We start from the raw sequence: 20,939 nt of genomic DNA on the forward strand, positions 1-20,939 counted from the left end.
CACACCGCTACGGGTCTTCGTGCCAAGACGTGCATTTGTGAGGTATGTTGTGCACAATCTCCGGTCCACGGGTTATTTGGTACGCTCTTGTTGCAGTATTAGCCCAGGCCGCCAGCCTGCTACGAGTTTCGAACGCCGCATTTCGACCGCTCTGTTCCTGTCGCGTACTCAATCTCGGCACCGCAATGGAACAGGCCGTGCGCTGAACTGCTTACTCCGGGCTCGCGAAATAGTTCCAAGACACGGATAGTGGACCCCACAACTGTACCCGTTCAGCCTGGATGCTGTGAAGTGGAGTCGGTAGTGCCGACCAACCCACGCATTTTGATGTGTCGCTGTCTGTTGCCTGTCGGCAAGGCCCGCACCAGTCTTAACCTCCTAAGATCTGACATTAGGCATGGACAACATCCATTGGTGTCTCTTTTTGTCTCATGCACTTTGCTTCGACCTCCCATATCCAAGGCTTTTAGCCATCGATACTCGTTCGCTCGGCTCTCGTGATTACCTGCATGATATTCTCTGGCCGCCTAAACAATCGTTGAAACTGCTCTACGATAAACCTTTTACAGGCAGCATGTATATTGCTTGGCCTAGTCGGACCCCCTGCGCTGGGACGACTTTCTTCCCCGTCGGCCCCGGCGTCTACTGCGGACGGCTCAACGCGTAAATATTTTTGTCGTTGCGCCTGGGCAGATATAACATCCATAGCATCAACTGGATGCTATGGATGTTATATCTGCCCATTGGCTTGTACCCATCTACATCGCTGTTTGCACATATTTTTTGCTCCGGATAGACAGCTAAATTCACGCTCCAGAAAGCGCTGCAGTACTTCCGCTGCATAGCATTCGCCCACCGCGTTGATATATTGCGCAACCGGCCGATATGCAAGGCAGTCGACTCGTTGAAACTGATGTAACTGCCTCATTCATATAGATCCGCGGCCGCCGCCCGGTCGATTCAAGTCTTTGTGCTTTAGCTCTGACTCGGAGAAATATCAGATTTCTCAATCACAAGCTGATATTTTGCTCAAGGAAGCGGATGCAGGGACTTGCTGCTTTGCCGCAGCTATGCGAATGAGCACAAGGTAAGCCCCAGAGCAAGTATCGCGACTACCCCTTAAATGCACAGAGGGCAACTACTGGCCATGAGCTTCTCGACCCAACTGTCACAATTGTGAGCCTTCGTCTGATGAAGAGTACGATCGGCATGCAGTTCATGCACGAAGTGCTAGTGACACCTGCATAGCGTCAGTCGCTCCGCAAGTGCCGCCGCCTATTGTCTGCTCCAGTGTCCTGGCATTTTACGCCCTACCTAAAACGATCATGTGACAGCCGGTCCCGCGCCGCCACAGGCACTATTTATCCTGCGGACTTTGACAATTGGGATATGAACGAGGTATGTCTCACGGTATGTCAGTGCTATTTGCCTTCACATGCAGATTTATCGATTATCGACTAGATATGTCTGCTGTAGCAGGGTTTCAAACACTCCCTGGGGGCAGTGGCTTCGTGAAACCTCCCATCGGCGATCCTCGCCTGCCAGTGTGCGTTTGGGTCGCAGACGCCACCTTGCTGCGACGCCCTCCGGTGCATCGTTCATGTTTAGGCCCTTGCACAGCGATAACGTCGCCGCATTCGAATGGCGACCATGCCAGTACTATAGCGGACGCGGACAATGTCTAAGGAACGTCGGGCTTGTTCAAGGTGGCTACCTAAAACGCGATCAGACCCTGAGCTGGGGCCAGGGAAATTGATCTTGGAATAGAACTGACACAGTGATATGAGCCCAAGCCTTGCTACAATAATACAGGCATGTCTTGTCCACGACATCGTATTCTGAACTGACGAAAATTTGCCGATGCTTCTCCTATTTTCTGGAGCATCCCCGTACGAGATCCGCCGTCGTGGTGCCGCCCCAGCTCCGCTCTTGCTTTTTGTAATATCGTCTACTCGACAGGATATGCCGTGCAGTTGCAGGTGGCGAAGCTCAGATTATATGTCTGATCCAAAGACGTCAGTATAACGAGCTTGACCGACATGCCGTTAGACTTTGACTTCCCTCCCAATGGCATTTTATGCATGCATGGTTTTGTGCATCGACTGGCCAGAGCTAGTGTGTTTTATTTGTATCGGTTAGTGGTGACTTATGCCATCTCAGAGGGCGTTCGCTTCCTTGATGATCTTCGTCAGCGCACATCCGAGGCCACCGTAACCGGTACAGTACGGAGGCCCCTCTCTGACTGGCTCCGCAATCATTTAAGTCTGCTAGCTGGTGGAGATGATCATCACGGTACTTAGTCAGAAGCAACACAAACACGGGGCTAATTTTATACCATTTTGCGCGGATAGAGGTACAAAAGCACATTCAGTTTGTTTCATAAATACACTCAAGCTATTTCCCCATGGGGGGATGTTATCATTTTAGTGGTACAAAAAAGATACACTGCTTTTACACCTTTTGAGATATTAGGAGAGTCGAGTTATCCTTAGGGCGAAATCATCATCTCCATGTGTATTACTCTATATATGGATAGCCCAGCAGTATTTGCACCTCTTTTTGCTGCGAGCAGACCAACTTTGTACAACAAGATTTACTAAAAAAGGCGACTTTGTTTTACCCTTATTTTCAAATTCTATCTACCATATATTTTCACCGGAAAGTGTTCAGGCTTTTTAGCTTCTTTTCTCGCGGTCATTTTCGTGCCTCTGTCAGCCAAAAATATTTACTAACTAGCCCCGTGAGAGCTTCTCGCCACGCACGCCACAATCTTGGATCTCGTTGTCTGGATCATGTTGGCATGAAGCGCTGATAAATATCTAGGCATCTTTTACCGCGGTGCTGCCCACCCGGAGCTCATCAATAGATAACATTTGCTGAGACGGCAGCCCTTGCGCTAATCCCGGCGATTCTCAAGGCTTCAAGTGTGTCTTGGAGAGTACCACGGCAATATGTCACAGCGAAACAAACTCAACTTAGCACTTTAAATCCAGGAGAGAAAGAAAAAGAAAAAGAAACAAACTCAACTAACCAGCGCTCCTATGCCCGCCGTATTTGTCAAATCTTGCAGATTGTGGCTCCTGCTTTAAATTTCCGTTGAAATCCAACATGACGGGACGATTGTAGAATCGTTTGACGGGGGTGTAGTTCGGGACAAGGTTGTTCGCATGGCAGATCTTGGCGTGGAGAGCTTATCCGACGAGGAGCAGGGGAGTATCTTGTACGTTGCGTAGACCACACACACATACACTGTGTGTCACTGCAAACAAACCGATCTGTTCGTCTATGGGAGAGACTCGTCGAAGGAGTCACGCGTCTTAGCATTTGACCGATAAGCCGAGAACCATCAGTCTTAACGTTCTCAATAGTAGCCAAGTTCACAGAAGGCTTTGATAAAATACGCATGCTATATTCCTTCTCTCCATCTCTACATGACTTACCATGCTCTATACCTTAACTACACATGGATTATCATGTTAACGCAAGCGATTTTGTTCAAGGGCACACCATCATCTTATCTTATCAGGAGTCCGATCATTGAAGTCGAGATTAGATGGATCGAGGCGGCGATTGCTTGAGGCCAAGGGACACGACGCCGAGGGAGAAAATGAAGCACGACTGTCCTTGTCACAGACCATATCTGCATCCTGCGCGTCGACCACCAAATTTTCACTCTCATTCTCACAATTCGCCCAGCGGATCTTGCGGCATCTGTCCAGGCGGCGAAGCCTCGCTCGAACCCGTTCTTCTACAGTACCGCCCCATCGCTTCTCCAGAGAACTTTCTCGGTCTCGTTCGCATCTGGATTGCAGCTCTGCTGCGGTGACGATGCAGTGACGCGCAAAGTTGGGGCTATTTTGGCGGTGTGCCCGTTGTTCATGGAGGTCAGAGGAGCGTGAACATCAGGCAACGTTGCATGGAGAGGAGAATTCTCATGGACGCCCTGATGGACAACGTATAGGCTCGTCTCACGCCTGTCTTAGCCCGTAAGTTCGCGTCTGAAACAGGATGCACGACGCACGTGGCCTCGCGGAGCGCGGCATTCGTCCCTCGCTTGACCACGTAAAGTTGAAGCCCGTGGGTCGCCTCAGACAGATGCCCGCCCCAGCGGCAGTTGCTCTGCGCTTCTTGCCCGCCAACCATCTGCCGTCACCAGCGTCTGTTCACCGTCTGTTCACCGTCCTACTTGCTCTCTGCTTTCCACCAGCTCCCTACGACCATGGCACCAGGACCCGCAGACGACGATCCGCTATCGCGAGTGCTCGCACCGCCTCCGAACGAGACTTCAGCAGACAAAGAAGCTCGCTTGCTCGCAGAAGCTGAAGCTAAACAGATTTCTGATGCCATAGATGAAGAGCTTCAGCAACAGGCTAGGATGGACAGAAAGGGCCCTAGACCTATGAAAATGCTCTTGTTAGGTGAGTAGCTGCATCATGGCGGTGCCAGCTGGGCCCCTCGGCACACTCCGACCCTACTTACACTACTGCACACGAACTCGCAGGGCAGAGCGAATCAGGTACGCTACCAAGACGCCTGCAGGCTGCTATCGTCACTCATCGTGTCTCTTCATAAGGCAAATCGACCACGTTGAAGAGTGAGTGGCGTTGTAGCATGCAGCCAATGAGCATCCAAGCTGAAATCTTCTAGATTTCCAGCTATTGCACACCCCCAAGGTTTGTTCTAGGACTACATCGCTTGTTCGTGCAATCACGACTCCCTTTCCAGGCTTTCCACGCCGAACGTGCGTCATGGCGAACGGTTATTCAACTCAACGTCGTCCGGTCTATCCGCCTCATCCTCGAAGCCGTCGCCGAGGTCCATGCGCTCCAGGCTCCTTCCGCCTCTTCCTCCCCCAAGTCGTCCAATCGGTCACTTCCAGATTCCCAGCCATCGTCCGCGAGATCGTCGCCAGCCGTTGACCTGCCGCACCTCACCTCAGAGCACTTGAAACTGCGACTCCGCTTGATGCCGCTGTTCCAGGTCGAGGAACAGCTCGTCCGCAGGCTCACACAAGCGGGGACCTCTGAGCAAGAAGCTGCCCGGCTCACGCAGCTGACCAACATGCCCGACCTCGTCGCCAGAGACAGAGAATTTGCGGTCAACTCGCATTTTGTCTTGAAGTCGATGTTCAGCAGGCTTACGAGCAAGCGGAATAGCTTGGAAACGAATCCAGATACTATTGACTGGAACGATCCAGATGTAGGTGGCTCAGTATGAATGATGAAGCTTTGGCTTATGATCGAGTTGTAGGACCCAGGCCGCATCATTCATGCGTGTCGCGAAGACATGATCATGCTTTGGAACGACCCAGTCATCCACGATGTTTTGGCATACCAAAAGTTGCGATTGCAGGAAACGCCTGGATTGTGCGTATCGTCCTAGCTCGTCGACTTTCCTACTCACATATTACTTCCAGCTTCTTGGATTCGCTGGACAGGGTGACCGATGCCCGATACGTACCTACAAATGGTATGATGCGTTCATACATGAACATGTCACCATCGCTTACGCGTTGACGTCCAAGACGATATCCTGCGCGCCCGCCTCAAGACCCTCGGTGTCTCAGAGTACCGCTTCCAAGTCAAAGATGGTATGTCTGTGTTTGTCTAGATTGAGCTTGACGGTTTTTGAGCAAGCTCATAGAGCGTTTTCCAGGCATAGTTTCCGGAACCCGAGAGTGGCGCATCTATGATGTTGGAGGGCACAGGTCGTTGGTGAGTAGCTGTATGTCCGCTAACTTTGTGTCCTGTATCTGATTCTGTTCTAGCGAGGTACGAACGTTCCATAAACTGTTCCTCACCAATATTGACACATGATATTAAAGCTGCCTGGGCACCCTTCTTCGATGATATGAAGTGTGTATCGTTTCCCTGTGACTTCCGACAAGCGACGCTAACTGGGCCGCAGCGCGATTCTCTTCCTAGCGCCTATCAGCTGCTTCGATCAAGTTCTTGAGGAAGATCCTATGGTCAATCGTCTCGTACGTTACACTTACTTTTCCGCGCCGATTGACTCGCTGATCCGCCATTTTTACTTGTCCCAGGAGGACTCTGTTCTCCTATGGAAATCGATCGTCTCTAACCCGTTGCTTAAATATACGAGTCTCGTGCTCTTCCTCAACAAGATCGACATTCTGAAGCAGAAGCTCGCCGCCGGAATCCAACTTGGTCATTACATCGTATCGTACGGGAATCGCCCGAATGACTATGGGAGCACCTCAACGTGTGAGCATTATCAAGTTCTCGTTCTGGACTCGCCTGTGGCTCATCATACAATGCACGATTCGTAGATCTGAGGCGCAAGTTCTCGCAGATTCACAAAGAGTCCTCGCCCGAACCCCGGCCGTTCTACTGCCATTTCACGACTGTCACTGTGAGTTCGATCCGCTTCACCGCCTTCCTTGCCATCGCTGAGCCCCGCCCTCCCTGCTGCAGGACACCAAGGCGACTTCTCATATTCTTTCTGATGGTAAGCAGCCGTTTGTCCTGATTATCGCTGCGGCTGACAGTTTTGTTTCCAGTCCAAGATACCATCGTCCGGAAGCAGCTTCAATCTAGTAAGCTAGTTGGTTAGCACGTTTCTTTGACGTACTGGCTACTCACGCCTGGGGGTAGTTGCACTTATGGGTCCTGATTTGTAATGATGGACTCGCTACGACGTATTTATGTATGTACCCCCTAGCGTATTCTTCATTTATGAATCTTTCTTTGCGCATGGTCTGGTCGGACATAACGGGCGTCAATCAATGAACAGAGCGCGTCGGTCTGGTGGGGTACCCGACTACAGATAGACTGAGGGAGCTCCTTCCATCGCACACTGATTTGGAACTTGAACTCGGGGACAAGTTATTGCTATCTTCACCAACAGCGTTAATGCTCCTCCATACTCACTGAACACTCTGATAGATAGGCCCGGGAATACGCAAGATGTCGATGCATGCCTGGGACTGGGGCACCACAATAGGCGGCAATCATTGCCAGTATACTCCACCTGGAGTTGGCAGCCCATATTGTCCAGCTTCGTCTACGACAGGCTGTATGTTTCTAGGTGTGCTATTCCTAGTTTCTCTCGCGGGGCGCCGATGCTGAACGTTGTTTTAGCACGTAAGTACCGCAAGGCATTGTCAGATATACGTTTGTCGCGCCAGCCTTGTCTTCATCAGGAACAAATAACCATTCTACCCGATGCTACCTGAGCTTGGTAGTGCTCCGAAGCATCGGGTAGCATTGGTAGAATGGTCAGTGTTTCCTGATGTTGGAACTCTCTCCTCGCCAGCCTCGCTCTCGCGCTCACCGTCGCGGCCAGCCCGGTCGTGACCGTCCGCGACGGTCTGGTCACCCTTCCGTTCGCGAAACGTGTGAACTTCACTGGATCGGCTTCGCTGCTTAGCCGTGACCGGGATCGCGTGCACTACCTGAAGCAGCTCGCGAAGACGAGGACCACCAGCAAGCCTTCCACAGACGCAGAAGATGCCGTTGTCAGCATTTCGGCTGAAAATCAGGCCGTGAGCTACGTCGTGAATGTACGTTACAAATGTACCTTCTTCAAGGCGCTTGTTAACAATATTGCAATACAAGGCTGGTGTTGGAAGCCCACCAACCACTTGTAAGTCGCGTGCTTGTCTGCGAAGGGCTACCATACTCATAATCACCCAGACTCGCTTTTGGTCGATACCGGAAGCTCTAACACATGGGTCGGCGCCGGCAGGGCCTATGTCCGGACTTCCAGCTCCGTTAAGACAGGTGATAGTGTGGTAAGCTTTCCCTCCGCTGGGGCGCGGCAGCACTAAATGCTGATACGGTCGTTGTAGTCTGCTGAATATGGCACGGGCAGCTTCTCTGGTACAGAGTTCACGGATACTGTTACTTTGGCCCCAGGCCTGGTCATCACCAACCAATTTATCGGTGTTGCTAGTACCTCGTCAGGCTTCGAAGGCATTGACGGTATCTTGGGGTGAGCAAGCTCCTTGGCATGTATCTGGCACGGTCACTCATCTACCGCTTCGGGACTCCCGCTGGAATCGGTCCCGTAGGCTTGACTATCGATACACTGTCTCCGGATACTGACTCGGCGATCCCAACTGGTAAGTGGCGAAGGCTAATCTACAGATCTCACTGCTGACACTGCGCATCGTTTGCAGTCACCAACAATCTCTTCTCGCAAGAGTCCATCCCTCAGAATCTTGTTGTGGTCTCCTTTGAGCCAGCGACATTGGACGGCATTACTAACGGCGAGCTCACATTTGGGGGCACCGATTCAAGCAAGTATACTGGCTCCATCCACTCCACGTGAGTGGATCCACGTTTCACTTTAGCCTTGCAGCCGTGGTCATCAGTGTATACAGTCCTCTCACCACCACATCTCCTGCATCGTACTACTGGTACGTCGTAACAATATTCTACAAAATGTCCGAGCTCTCACGTCAAGCGACTACAGGGGTATAGACGAGAGCATCACCTATGGTGCATTGGGGACTAGTATCCTCACTAAGACTGCCGGCATCGTCGACACCGGAACCACGCTCGTTCTGATCGCTTCGGGTGCGGCTAACTGCACAGTGGCTTGCTGCACCTCGCTGAGCGCAGCTCTCTTGTGTAGATGCCTTCAGCCGCTACCAGAAGGCAACGGGCGCTGTGATGAACGAGAATACCGGTCTTCTCCGCCTCACCAAAGCTCAGCTCGCAAACCTGCAGAGTTTGTTCTTCAGAATCGACGGTGCGACGTATGAGTTTACTGCGAACGCTCAACTATGGCCGGTGAGTCCATCCAGAGCTTCTAGTCAGTCGTACATACGCTCACTTCGTGCCCCACAGAGGGCGCTGAACGCGGAGATTGGCGGCGACGACAATAGCATTTACCTCGCTGTCAGCAACCTCGGCACACCAACAGGCGAGGGCCTCGACTTCATCAATGGTCAGGCCTGGCTGGAGCGGTTCTACTCGGTCTACGTAAGCTGTTTTCCCCCCAGTCGTTAGCACTTTGAATAACGAGTGTTTTCAGGATACTGGAAACCAGCGAATGGGATTCGCTACGACTCCCTTCACTTACGCGACGACGAACTGAGCGCATGCTTGTGAGGCGTAACACGACTTACGCTGGAACATACCTCTTGAATTACACGTTGTAATATATACAGAAAGTATGGTAACACTATTACTGATGGCCGTGACGCCAAGAGCATGAAAGACCAGCAAGTATCACGCGGTGCAACCTCATCTGAGCTAGCCTCTTTTGAGTCACAATGGCTATATGAATGATGAAGATGGAGGCGGCGAAAACTGGCCTCCAAGTTAGTGGAGAACGGTCCTGACAAGTCCTGCAATGGATTCGTTTCTGATCTGCCAGTTTTATCGTGTACGTAGCACAGTGGCAAATCGTAGGCTTGCCGTTGCACGATCATTTGCACAGGGACGTCCACGAACATCACCCGGCATGAGCATCAGGCAAAGCTCACTCTTTCAACAGAATCATGTCACAACCTCACCGCGTTGTACAGCATACTGTGGGTTTTCGAAAGGACGTCAAAACTAGCTGTTGAAAAAGACGGTCGCTGCCGTCATCTACATCGCCGAGAGAGAGAGCAGACGAATTGGCATTCACTGCCTATTGAGCAAGCCTAACAGAACGTTACGACGTGTCAGGCTTGATGTGAGGACAAGGATGTGTGCGCACAAGGCACCGGTGGGCACGAGCTCGAGATGCACCAGGATATGTATATTGAATTGTGAAAGCGTATTAGAACAATTTTATAGCTTTCGGCCTGTCTAAAATTTTCTGAGGTTTTCCGCGACGCGCACACCACAAGCCTCCGAGTCCAATCGTAAAAACTTGGACTCACTGGTCACGCGCGTTAGGCCATGCTCCTTCGCGCGGAGTATGTGGCGCAGTTCTTCACATCGCGCCTTTAACTAGCGCTAACATTGAGAGTAGGGGTTCTCATTTTGCAGAAAGCGACGCGGAATCCCGCATGCTACACTCGAGGAGTGAAAGGTACGGCCGCTTATTACACCAGAAACCCTGGATCCAAACCTACCGCTTTCTCGTCCACGCTGCTGCTCGCGCCCTTGGGCTCCCTCACCATCTGCGCCAACGTTGTCAGACTGATCGCTGCACAGTCCGCAGGAGACGTTCCGGACACTCACGATGTCTATCGGTACGGGCGGCTCGTTCCAAGTCGGATTGTCGTTGCCCACGTAGAACGTCGCGACGATCTCGAAGCCCAGCTCGTGGTAGAAGCCTCGGTTTATCGTGTTGCTCGACATAAGCCAGCTCTGGACGCCTCTCGCATCCGCCTGCGAATTTCAAAGACTTCACGTTAGGCTGCACTTCTGTGGTAGTCGGCATGGCACGAACCAGGTCTGTCGCGAGGTGCGCGAGTGCGGTGGCGTACCCGCGGCCCTGGCGTTCTGGTGTGGTCGCGAGGCCGCTGACCTCAATCATCTTCGTGGTCCTGTCGCCTAAGACTTCCTTCGCTGTATTCATGGCCTTGTTCATGAACTCGGTAGAGCGCTGGCGTCATGTCAAGCTCAATCAGCTGGGATGACTGCAGGCGACGGACCTTTCGTTGCTCCTTGGACTCCGCGAGATCGCGGATGCCTTTGATGAGCTGGACAAAGAGAGAGCCGAGGACCTTGTCAAGAGGGCTTTCCTTACGCGTCGGATCGCCTCTGACCGAGCGAGATAATGGAGTGCAGTTCAATAAATTTTGTACATTGCACTCACAGGCCGATGAGGGACTCGCCACGATTGACGGTCCAAGCAGCTTCATCGTAGATAGCCTTGTACCACTGGAGATATATCATCGCTTTACGACCGGCTTTCCAGCGCTTTGTCTTCTTGTGGTTGTCCTGGCTTCTTGATTACTGAATGCCCAGCAAGAAGATGCTAGTCAGGAAGTCTTACGGGAGTATTGCTCATGTACCGGTCCAACGGGTCTGCAGCAATACTCTTCTCTATAGTCTCATAAACCTTAGGCACATCCTCTAACGCAAACTGTGTCAGTCTCATCCATTTGATGCACGCGGAAAACGCACTGTACTGCATAAGCTGGGGAGTGACCTTCTCGCATACTATCGGCGCGTAGAGCAAGCTATCAGTTTCCTTGCTTTCTGTGGCACCGCATAGCGTGTCTTGCGATGCACCGGGCCCACTATGCAGCGGACAGAAGGTGTAGTAGACAGACATTTTGAAGATCAGTGTACGGCACGCGACAGAACTAGCCGTGAGCGTCGTGGTTGCCAGGATCACGTCTCTTGGTATATATGGCCAAGGCGGTACTGGCACCGGCCTGCTCAACCGCAGTACTTTCGCACGCTGTCATATATTGATGAGCTGCGGCCGGACAAAGGCCTGTATTTAATGTCGACGACCACATGGTCGGATGGCGCGCAAGCGTCTGGCTCTCACCAGGCGGAGCTAGGGTGCGGTTGCCAAGTTTACCAGAAGCCTAATCGTCTGGTGCGCCTGGCCTTTCATGCGGCTCATGAGTATGTGCTCCCCATGCGCAGGAGCAATACTGTTCGATGCCCGAAGCGCAGGAGAGAAGATTCTTCGGATTCTTAGCTCCTTCATCATGCGAAGAGTGGCTCTAAGAGTTCTGGAAGGCCCAACTAGATACTATGCTCGCCTTTGCATCGAGCTTGAGCTGGTGGCCTTCGGCATATAATGCGCGGCTGAGCATAATGAAGACACTGTGGTGTTTCGTCGCGTCAGTATCAAAGCTAGTAGCACATTCATCCGCTGAGATGAATTCAACACAAGAGCGATGCCGGGTTATAGTCAACAGCAACTTGAAAGCGTGCCCACGGCGGGCGTTTAGTTGGCACTTGGCCACGTGGGCCGAGCGGCCGCCGCATTCAAAACTTTTGAACGCCATTGTCTTGCGTTCTGGCACGCCCTAGCAACGGTACCCATGTACTTATGATATTCCAAAATCTGGTAAACGAGACCTCGCCCTCTGCCTTTAATTAGCCGACTGGGATTTCCGCAAGCGCAGCTCAAATACGCATGCGCAGCCTCATTTTTTACTGCGGATTTTTCACTCTTGACTAGATATGACTCCCGAGTCAAGCCTGACTAGGACTGTTGGTCAGTTATCGCAATCACGCCGCATGCTATGGCACCAGTAGACCCAGATATCCCCATAGCATATCACATCCTCTGCCCAAACGGGAAGCAAGACGCACGTGCCCCCCACGGTGAGTCCCACGACAGCGCAGTGACAGCTTCAATCTCAAGATCCCAAGGTCTGGACTTTGAATTGGTATTCCTCGTGCGAACTCACCAGGCCAATGGCGCTGGCCAAGCCCCCATACATCGATCTCCCGGCGTGCGCGTCGCTCCTTGGCTTCGCAAGCCCCGTTTCATTCGTCGCCAATGTTCTTCTTCCGTCGTCTGCCGTCGGCTCCCGATGAAATCTACTCGTCCTGCCTGGCCTCGCTCCACGAGGGCCACGCGCTGTGGTACCCAGAGCCCCACGAGTCGGGCGAGCCCCAGATCGGCGACGTCGGCTTCATACACAGAGGCGCGTTCATCCGCCTCTTCAACTTGGACGCCTCTGCGCCCGAGAAGAAGGTTGTCTTCTGGGACCCGCCCTTCGAGATCACAGAGCCCCTCCCCCCAGGCGTGCTCAAGATCGATCGCAGGCGCCGCCCGCTCGTCCCCGCCCACTACCGCAGCCACGGGGTCGAGAGCAGGCAGGTGTACGCCTCGGCAGACATGTGAGCCCACTGCGCCTGTCCAGTCACTCCGTTTTCCGCTGACGATCCGCAGAGCCGCCGGCCCCGGCGTGTCGGCGACCCTGAGCGCACAGTACACGTGCAAGGCGTCCCAGGGCGCGGTGCTTGCGCTGAAGAGCGAGGCGTACGCCGAGGCGATATTCGAGAACCTCGTCCTCAAGAAGTACATCACCCGCCACCACGACCGGTGGTACGCGTATGTCAAGGGCGTCCTCGGCCAGGACATCAAGCGCGGCAACATCGTCGTCGTCTGCGGCTGGGTCAAGACCGAAGCCGACTGGGCGACGGTCGCCTTCAGCAAGGCGGGCTCGAGCTCCAACGTCTCCGTCGAGGGCAACGCTGGCGGCGTTGCGGGCGTGGGCATGGGCACGTCCCACGCCAGCTACATGACGGGTCCGACGATGCAACGGCAGGGTGAGATCTACTTTACGAACGCTCCCGGTGCCGTCCCCGCGGTGCCGAACAGAGACCAGTGCGTCTTGGTGAAACGGTACAAGGTACGGAAGCGGCTTGGAGTGCTCAAGGAAGTTGTCGCGGGCGCGGGCTACCACCGGCTGCCAGATGGAGGAGATGAGGTACATGGCCCGTCATGGTGCATCACGAGGCTCGCTGATTTCGAGACACCAGGGCGACGTTCCGGACGCACTGGATGTCCTCTTAGACTATATACTCGAAGTACGTCTGCTTGGAAGCTCAGCTATCACGTCGAAACGCTGAACAACATGCGGGTGGCAATAGGTTAGCAATGTCGAGACCGCCATCGCAAGCGATGACGATGTCTGGAGCATCGTCGTACGTGTCGTGACGAACATCTGAGCAAAGTCCCAAAGCTCATCTCTGCTCAGGATGGCAGATCCGTGGCAGATTTCGCGAGCTACCTTCGTCAAGTGCAGCCTCCAGTAAAGATCGACGGCACGCGTGAGTCTCTCGTCTGCTAGCAGTAGTGGTCTCTGACACATTTCGCAGTTGGATCGTTATGTATGGAAGACATGGTCGTTCAGGAGCGAGAACAAGCTTTTGCGCGCCGGACCATCACCACTGCCGACCTGGCGGAGTGGCCAGACGCCCGCCTGGACGGAGGCGGCCGCATGGAGGACACGCGCGTCTTCATCGGCTCCTCGACCATAGAATCTCAGCCCTTGAGAACGAAGCGGCTCGTCTTCACCGATCCCCAAGACCCCTCCCTCGCCTGCGCACACTCCGCCGTGTCGGCCGACGGCAAGCTTCTGGCGGCGTCGTTCGGGAGCAACGACGTCCTCGTCTGGCGACTCTCCGACGGCCTGCTAGTGCAGCGTCTGGGCCATGACCACGGCCACACCGACCGGATCTTCGCCCTCGCCTTCTCCCCCGTCGACCCCTGCACCCTCGTCTCCGGGTCCAAAGACACGACCGCGCTCGTCTGGGACACCCGGCGCGCGCGCGTGCTCCAGCGTCTGGAGGGCCACCGCGGGCCCGTGAGCAGCATCGCGTACGCGCCCGACGGCGCGCTCATCGCGACGGGCTCGCACGGCGACACGTCCGTGAAGCTCTGGGCCCCCGCGCTCGGCGCGTGCCTGCACACCTTCGACGTCGGCGCCGGCATGTACACGCTCGCGTTCTCCGCAGACAACACGCGCCTCGCCGTCGCCCTCGGCCGCTCCGGGCTCCTCTACGACCTCCGCACACACGCGCGCGTCGCGACGCTCCAGCACGCCTCGACCGAGGTCCTCTACTGGGCACTCGACTCTGCTGCCGGCGCTGACGCTGACGCGCGCGTCGCGACTGCGCCCGGCCTCCAGAACCCCGGCGAGGTCAAGCTCTGGAGCGCACACACCGGCGCGCCGCTCCGCACCATCGCCCACCCCCCGCACGGCCTCTCGATGCCCGTCGCGTTCGCGCCCGACGGCAGCGAGGTCCTCGCGGCGTGCAACGCCGAGTGCACCGCCCTCGCGTTCGACGCGCGCACCGGCGCGCTGCGCCGCACGTTTCGCGCGGCGAAGCGGGTGTACCGCGTCGCGTACTCGCCGGACGGGGCGTACGTCGCGTTTGGGGCTGCGGATGGGGACGTTGAGGTGCATGATGCGGCGTCGGGGGTGTTCCTTGGGAGGTTCGATGGGCGCGAGGGGAGTCGGGAGTTGTGGGAGGTGCAGTTCTTGGCTGATGGTCAAAGTCTGTTGGCGAGGTTCAAGTATGGGCCTTTGCTTCTGTATAATGTTCAGGACGTGTTGCGAATCCGGTAGGGTAGTATTAGTGTAACAGTGCCTGCCACCCTGCTCGGTGTACTGCAACGGTGCGGATTGTAGCCGGTGTGTGGTGAATACAGTGCGATAGATTCTAGTATGCCGCGTGAGGACAGAATATATGTCACAAGCGAAGGGTATATTCAGCCTGAATATACCCTTCGCTTGTACTCTCCATACCTGAATAATTCAGGTATGGAGAGTGCAAGAATAAGCCAGAGGACGGTAGGCGGAGAACTAGATGTAGGGTTTACGAAGCGCACACGGATGGGAAACAAGAATACGGGAGATACCAGTTAGGCTCTGGAGACCGCTCTGTTGAATGTTCAGCTTCACAGATTACGCGCAATAATATGTCGCATAATGATAAGGTTCGCAGGGATGATTGCCTGGACCGTTGTGAGTGAAGTTCAATGCGCGGGCGAGGGGATTCACGAGTAATCGATAACAAATTCTCAAAATAATACGCAGCGCGCTTTGGGAGCAGTACTGCTTTCCTAATGTAGTCACATCGGATACAAAGTCCACTGAAAACTTAAGACTAAGGAAAATGTAGTGGGAGTCATACGGGCGTCGGCGCTCAGAGCGCATCATTTCTAAATATGACACGACGGCGCTAGATGGCGACGCATCTGATGCGTCTCTGGCGGATCACAAGGTCATGGCGACTTTCGTGAACGCGCTTTGTACGGACGCTTTATTGCAATCATGCGATGCCTTTGCGCCCTTTCGGTTACAGCACGCCTCTTGCGCACGCGAGAGCCCGAGAGCCCGAGTATAGTATGTTCAGCCCACTGATTAATTCGCTAATTCGACTTACTAGCAGTCTTCGGTAGGAACGCGTCGCTGTATAGCGGCCTCTGCTCTGCAGATGTACGGAGTGAAACGTTGAGTTGCGAGGTCGAAACCGCGCCGTGAGAGAGAGCGCATCGTTGACGAGTGCAATGTAGGAAACAAGGTTCGGGCATCTGTATTCCTCGTGCGAATCCGTCAGGCTGGCGGCGCTCGAACGTTAACCTCCCTCGCCATCGATCTCACAGCGTGCGCGTCCCAGCTGGCCTCGCACCGCCATAGTCATTCTGCCAGTCTGCGCTACAACTCTCGACTCATATTCCATGTTTTTCCGTCGTCTCCCATCAGCTCCAGACGAAATCTATTCGTCTTGTCTTGCGACGCTATACCAGGGCCATGCGTTGTGGTATCCAGAACCTCATGACTCGGGAGAGCCGCAAATCGGAGACGTTGGCTTTATAAGCGGGGGCGCGTTTGTCAGGCTCTTCAACCTCGACACCTCTGCGCCCGAGAAGAAGGTCGTAGAGTGGGATCCACCGTTCGACATTACAGATCCCCTCCCCTCCGGTGTGCTCAAGATCGATCGGAGACGCCGTCCGCTTGTTCCCGCCCATTATCGCAGTCACGGAGTCGAGAGCAGGCAGGTACATGCCTCGGCAGACATGTGAGTGCACTCTATCGTCAAATGAATATGTTTTGTTGACGGCCTGCAGAACGGCCGGCGCGAACGCATCGGCGACTCTGAGTGCGGAGTACACGTGCAAGGCTGCCCAAGGCGCAGTGCTTGTGCTGAAGAGCGAGGCAGACGCCCAAGTAATCTACGATAACGTGTTCCTAAAGAAGTACATTGTTCGCCACCACGGCGAATGGTACTCATACGCCAAGGGCATCCTCGGCCACGATATCAAGCAAGGGGATGTCGTCATGATTATAGGCTGGGTCAAGACCGAGGCCGACTGGGCGACGGTCGCCTTCAGCAACACGAGCACGAGTTCCAGCGTTTCGCTCGAGGGTCACGCCGCTGGTGTTGCAGGGCTGGACGTGGGCACGTCGCGCACAAGCTCTGTGGCTGGTCCGACAATGCAACGGCAGGGCGAGAACTACCTTGGGAACGCTCCCGGTCCTGTTCCCGCGGTGCCGAAGAGAGACCAGTCTGTCCTCGTGAAGCGGTATAAGGTGCGAAAGCGACTTGGAGTGCTGAAGAAGGTCGTCGCGGGTGCAGGCCATCACCGGCTTCCGGATGGAGGAGATGTGAGGGGTGGCTCGGCGGCGGAAGGAATAGTGGCGCGAGAGACGGGAGATGAGACGAGCATTGTGGATCTCTGGAACGAAGTATATGTTCCACTACGATCATTCACAAGGCACACCGACTGAAGACATCCCAGGGCGAGATATTTGATCCACTGGATGTCCTCCTTGACTACATTCTGGAGGTGCGTCCGCTCAACGACTCATCACATTATGTCTCAGCGCTAAACAAGAACTGCGTGGCAACAGACTACTGGCGTCGAGACTGCTATCGCCAGTGATGACGATGTCTGGAGTGTCGTCGTGCGTGTCTTGATATACATCTGACGGGGACGGAAAGGCTGATTCTTGGTCAGGGCGACAAGCCGGTGGTTGATTTCGCAAGCTATCTTCGTCGAGTACAGCCTCCGGTACAGGTCGACGGCGCAGGTGAGTCTTTAATCTGCTACTATTATTGGTCTCTAACTGACACGGCTCCCCATACAGTTGGATCGCTGTGTATGGAAGACACTATCTCTCACGAGCGAGCACTCGCATTCACTCGTCGGACCATCACCGAGTCCATCCTGGCGGAGTGGCCAGATGCTGCCTTAGACAATGCCGGCCGCCTGGAGGATGGGCGCGTCTTCACCGGCCCCTCGGAAGCGGAGGCTCGACCTCTCAAGTCGAAGCGGCTCACCTTCACCGATTTACGAGATACATTGAAAAATTGCCAATGTTGCGCTTTTTCAGCAGATGGAAAGCTTCTCGCGGCATCGTTTGACAGTAGCGATGTCCTCATATGGCGACTTTCCGACGGTCTACTCGTTCAGCGTCTACACCATCAGGGCCATACAGACGACGTTCGGGACCTCTCCTTTTCTCCCGTCGGCTACGCTCTTATCTCGGGGTCTAAAGACGGCACCGCAATTGTGTGGGATACTCGACATGGCCGCGTACTTCTACGTCTGGAAGGACACCGTGAGCCAGTGCGCAGCACTGCATATGCTCCCTATGGCGCGATCATCGCCACCGGTTCTGATGGCGACGACATATCGGTGAAGATTTGGGACGCGTCGAGTGGAGCATTTCTGCATTCCTTTGACGTCGATGAAATGGTGTACAGTCTCGCCTTCTCCCCAGACGGCTCATGCCTCTGCGCTGAACTGCAAACGTCCTGCCACATCTATGACATCCACACCTTTACGAGTACTGTTACGTTACAGCATGCCACCGGGGAAACGCTCTTCTCGTCGATGTCTCACCAAGGCGATCGTATAGTCACCGTCCTGAGCTCGGGCAACCCGGGACAAGTGAAGATCTGGAGCACGGCGACTGGCGAGGAGCTTCTCACAATTGATCATCCAAACAAACTCTCGTATCCGGTGGCATTCTCCCCAGACGGAGCCGAAGTGGTGGCGGCTTGTGAGGCGGACACGGCAGCCATCACCTACGACTCGCGGACGGGCCAGGTCCGTCATGTCTTCAAGTTGACAAAGCCGGCATATCGTGCAGCGTACTCCCCAGATGGGTACTATGTCGCCTTTGGTGTCGAGGGCGGAGATGTCGAGGTGTACGATGCGAAGTCTGCGACATTCATTGCGAAGTTTGATGCGCGTGAAGGGAGTGAGACGCTTTGGAGGGCGCGTTTCTTATCTGACAGTCAGACTATTCTAGCGAGGTCTGATTATGGTCCTCTATCTCTGTATAACATCCAGGATGTATTGCGCATGCGATAGCGTAGTATTACTGTAACTATGTCTGCAGTACCTGACTCAACATGCTATAGCAGTACAAAATAATAGGGCGTGTGAGTGTGATGTGTGCTAGCATTTGACGTCGGCGAGAATTACATGCAACAAGTGAAGTGTGCGCGTGTGTACGGCGGGCCTAGGTCGAGACCCGGCTCGCGAAGGGCACTGGGATGGTCCAGGGCTTGAAGTTGAACAGACGTACTCGTGGTGCTGTCGCGCAGCGTAAGCGACACGCCGAGCTATCTTACGTGCCTTTAAAAGCAAAATACTGGTAGAGGATGAGCTCATCCGAGATGTCAGAAAGAGAATGTATCAGCTGTGTAGCACTGCTTGCGATGACCTCTTGACCCAGATGAACAGCACCACACAAGAGGCCACACAGAGCGACCGACACCGTCTTGCAGTCGGTTAGGAGCAGCTTTCCTTGCCAAGTGGTGGGCCAAGAGGACCATTCGAGCGATCTCTCTGCTTGCGCAGAGTAGTAGCACAAGAATACCTGCGATGAAGAGTCAGAGTCTTGATGTCTGCTATCCGAGGCCCCATGCTCAGCCAGGTATACTGCCTGCTCATACAGGGAAGGATGTAGTATTAATATTGAGCTGTCTTTATATAAAGCCATCTCAGCGACGGATGACGGTACAATATTGAAAGGCAACCAAAAGTGGGGACGGCGTCGAGCCGAGCACGTTCTCGTTGTCCGACATCGCGCACGACAAGCACTACGGCGACCCGCTAAGCTCGTTTCACCGCGCGAGTGAGATCGTCACCTCCTGTAGACTATGCTGGATACCGCCGTGCAGAATCTCGATGCGCTTCGTCCTACGAACACAGCATCAGCGGAATCGCGCGCGCGACAGAGAAAGGAGTCCGCCTCGTGTTCACGTTGTGAGCGGCGTTCGAGTGATCGCATACACCGCCGAAAGAACGCAGTCGTCGCGTCTTTGCCAATGTACTTCGCCATTAGGTGCTGCACGCGAGGTGCTCGTCCAGGCATCGTACCCTGGATATGTCTGTCAGACCTTACACACAAGCAGCTAATCGTGGTATGCGTATCTTGAGCCAATGATCTTCCGCGTGCGGCTCGCCTTCGCTTGCACCTGCTGACGTTAGTCCCCCGTCCCGAAAGCTCCGACCTTCTTCACCCTCTCGAGACTCTCCACTGGCGAAGCCTTCTTCGTGGGCCAACCTCATTCTGCTCGAGTACCGGTACGCGGCGAGCGGTTGTGCCTGAGGACAACAACGAAACTGCGGGTACGGGCGGACAGAGCTGGTTGAACAGGAGACGTGAACCTCGGAGAACACTTTGAAGTCGTGCGTCTAGCTCCAAGCACCCCGCAGATTATCGACAGATACTGTACGTGGAGGGGCGAATGTAGTCAGATTAGGGCTCATGGTGGGAGGGAGTGGCATCGGATAGGGACGCAGTATTTCCAGAATCGTTTAGAAGACGCAGGCGGTGGCCGGCGAGCGAATGTGGAGCCAGCGCAGCGGAGGCGTCACAATAGGGTCGGCGAAGAGTAGCAAGAGATGCAACTCTGCGGTGGAGATGCCAGACGCCTGCTGAGACGGAGTACACAGGCGCGTCCCGCTGTAGATTCCCCAGAAGGTTGAGGCGACGGAGAGGATGACGACGAAGACGACGAAGACGAGGGCGCAAATGGCGATGAACAGGCTGAGCGAGCCATCGAGACGTTCCGTGTGCGGATAGAGATAACATTTGGCGATTAAGCTTGCATTGTCGCGCTCAGACGTCGTCTTCGGTACAGCCATAGAGGACTTTGAGCAAGTTTCAGATGGCACAGCGAGTGTGTCGAGATGCGTCTTCCCGCAACGGTGCCAGTCTGAAAGTGCTTGTGAAGATGTGACGGGCCTTCAACTACTGCTTCGTCCGGTAAGGCTAGCGAGGATGCTATGTTCCTTCTCATGCTATTGGGTTGCATAAGACTCGGTCGTGCTCGGTCAGCTTTAATGCATGATGCATATATAATGCACGATCAGATGGCTATAACTCGACCATAAGTACTATCATGCACAAAAATGCAATGGACATACCGCTGGCAAGAGCCTGTGATCCGCAAAGACTCGTTATTTCTGGTGTCTCGCTGTCATTTCACCAAGCTGCTGAGAACTCGGAGGTCGAGCGGCTGGATGAACGTGATGGTGCTCGCGACGTAGTAGACTGCTTGGCCAGTACCACACGGGCCCGGGGT

The 20,939-nt window shown here is 54.4% G+C and overlaps 8 protein-coding genes across 8 annotated transcripts; 6 read left to right on the forward strand and 2 right to left on the reverse strand.

The window, feature by feature from the left end:
- The first annotated feature begins 3,896 nt into the window (after positions 1-3,896).
- On the forward strand, positions 3,897-6,704 carry PHACADRAFT_253754 (uncharacterized protein). The gene is made up of 12 exons (XM_007394338.1): positions 3,897-4,418; positions 4,648-4,673; positions 4,726-5,199; positions 5,251-5,366; positions 5,417-5,469; positions 5,525-5,590; positions 5,644-5,710; positions 5,908-5,980; positions 6,044-6,224; positions 6,290-6,372; positions 6,435-6,468; positions 6,521-6,704. The coding sequence occupies exons 1-12, from the start codon at positions 4,220-4,222 to the stop codon at positions 6,571-6,573; spliced, it is 1,425 nt and encodes a 474-aa protein (XP_007394400.1). The 5' UTR covers positions 3,897-4,219; the 3' UTR covers positions 6,574-6,704.
- A 480-nt stretch (positions 6,705-7,184) lies between these two features.
- Positions 7,185-9,095, forward strand: PHACADRAFT_172246 (uncharacterized protein; the record flags this gene model as incomplete). The annotated part of the gene is made up of 11 exons (XM_007394339.1): positions 7,185-7,237; positions 7,276-7,522; positions 7,578-7,605; positions 7,656-7,753; positions 7,811-7,943; positions 8,141-8,288; positions 8,345-8,380; positions 8,437-8,540; positions 8,599-8,756; positions 8,814-8,948; positions 9,001-9,095. 11 exons carry the CDS (start codon positions 7,185-7,187, stop codon positions 9,061-9,063), a joined length of 1,203 nt encoding a protein of 400 aa, XP_007394401.1. The 3' UTR covers positions 9,064-9,095.
- An 825-nt stretch (positions 9,096-9,920) lies between these two features.
- PHACADRAFT_253756 (uncharacterized protein) lies at positions 9,921-11,211 on the reverse strand. Its single transcript, XM_007394340.1, has 7 exons — positions 11,034-11,211; positions 10,903-10,982; positions 10,723-10,847; positions 10,559-10,667; positions 10,354-10,509; positions 10,143-10,292; positions 9,921-10,081 (listed from the first exon to the last, which is right to left on the reverse strand). The coding sequence occupies exons 1-7, from the start codon at positions 11,182-11,184 to the stop codon at positions 10,004-10,006; spliced, it is 849 nt and encodes a 282-aa protein (XP_007394402.1). The 5' UTR covers positions 11,185-11,211; the 3' UTR covers positions 9,921-10,003.
- A 1,140-nt stretch (positions 11,212-12,351) lies between these two features.
- Positions 12,352-12,746, forward strand: PHACADRAFT_253757 (uncharacterized protein). The gene has a single exon (XM_007394341.1). The coding sequence runs from the start codon at positions 12,376-12,378 to the stop codon at positions 12,721-12,723; it is 348 nt and encodes a 115-aa protein (XP_007394403.1). The 5' UTR covers positions 12,352-12,375; the 3' UTR covers positions 12,724-12,746.
- A 937-nt stretch (positions 12,747-13,683) lies between these two features.
- On the forward strand, positions 13,684-15,056 carry PHACADRAFT_253758 (uncharacterized protein). Its single transcript, XM_007394342.1, has one exon. The coding sequence runs from the start codon at positions 13,727-13,729 to the stop codon at positions 14,954-14,956; it is 1,230 nt and encodes a 409-aa protein (XP_007394404.1). The 5' UTR covers positions 13,684-13,726; the 3' UTR covers positions 14,957-15,056.
- Positions 15,057-15,959: 903 nt separating this feature from the next.
- PHACADRAFT_253759 (uncharacterized protein) lies at positions 15,960-16,421 on the forward strand. The gene has a single exon (XM_007394343.1). The coding sequence runs from the start codon at positions 16,072-16,074 to the stop codon at positions 16,414-16,416; it is 345 nt and encodes a 114-aa protein (XP_007394405.1). The 5' UTR covers positions 15,960-16,071; the 3' UTR covers positions 16,417-16,421.
- Positions 16,422-17,458: 1,037 nt separating this feature from the next.
- Positions 17,459-18,799, forward strand: PHACADRAFT_253761 (uncharacterized protein). Its single transcript, XM_007394344.1, has one exon. It carries the CDS (start codon positions 17,497-17,499, stop codon positions 18,712-18,714), a length of 1,218 nt encoding a protein of 405 aa, XP_007394406.1. The 5' UTR covers positions 17,459-17,496; the 3' UTR covers positions 18,715-18,799.
- Positions 18,800-19,286: 487 nt separating this feature from the next.
- On the reverse strand, positions 19,287-20,505 carry PHACADRAFT_253762 (uncharacterized protein). Its single transcript, XM_007394345.1, has one exon. The coding sequence runs from the start codon at positions 20,497-20,499 to the stop codon at positions 20,170-20,172; it is 330 nt and encodes a 109-aa protein (XP_007394407.1). The 5' UTR covers positions 20,500-20,505; the 3' UTR covers positions 19,287-20,169.
- Between the last annotated feature and the right edge of the window lie 434 nt (positions 20,506-20,939).

The sequence above is a fragment of the Phanerochaete carnosa genome (genome assembly GCF_000300595.1).
Source record: "Phanerochaete carnosa HHB-10118-sp unplaced genomic scaffold PHACAscaffold_4, whole genome shotgun sequence".
In the NCBI taxonomy this organism is placed as follows: domain Eukaryota; kingdom Fungi; phylum Basidiomycota; class Agaricomycetes; order Polyporales; family Phanerochaetaceae; genus Phanerochaete; species Phanerochaete carnosa.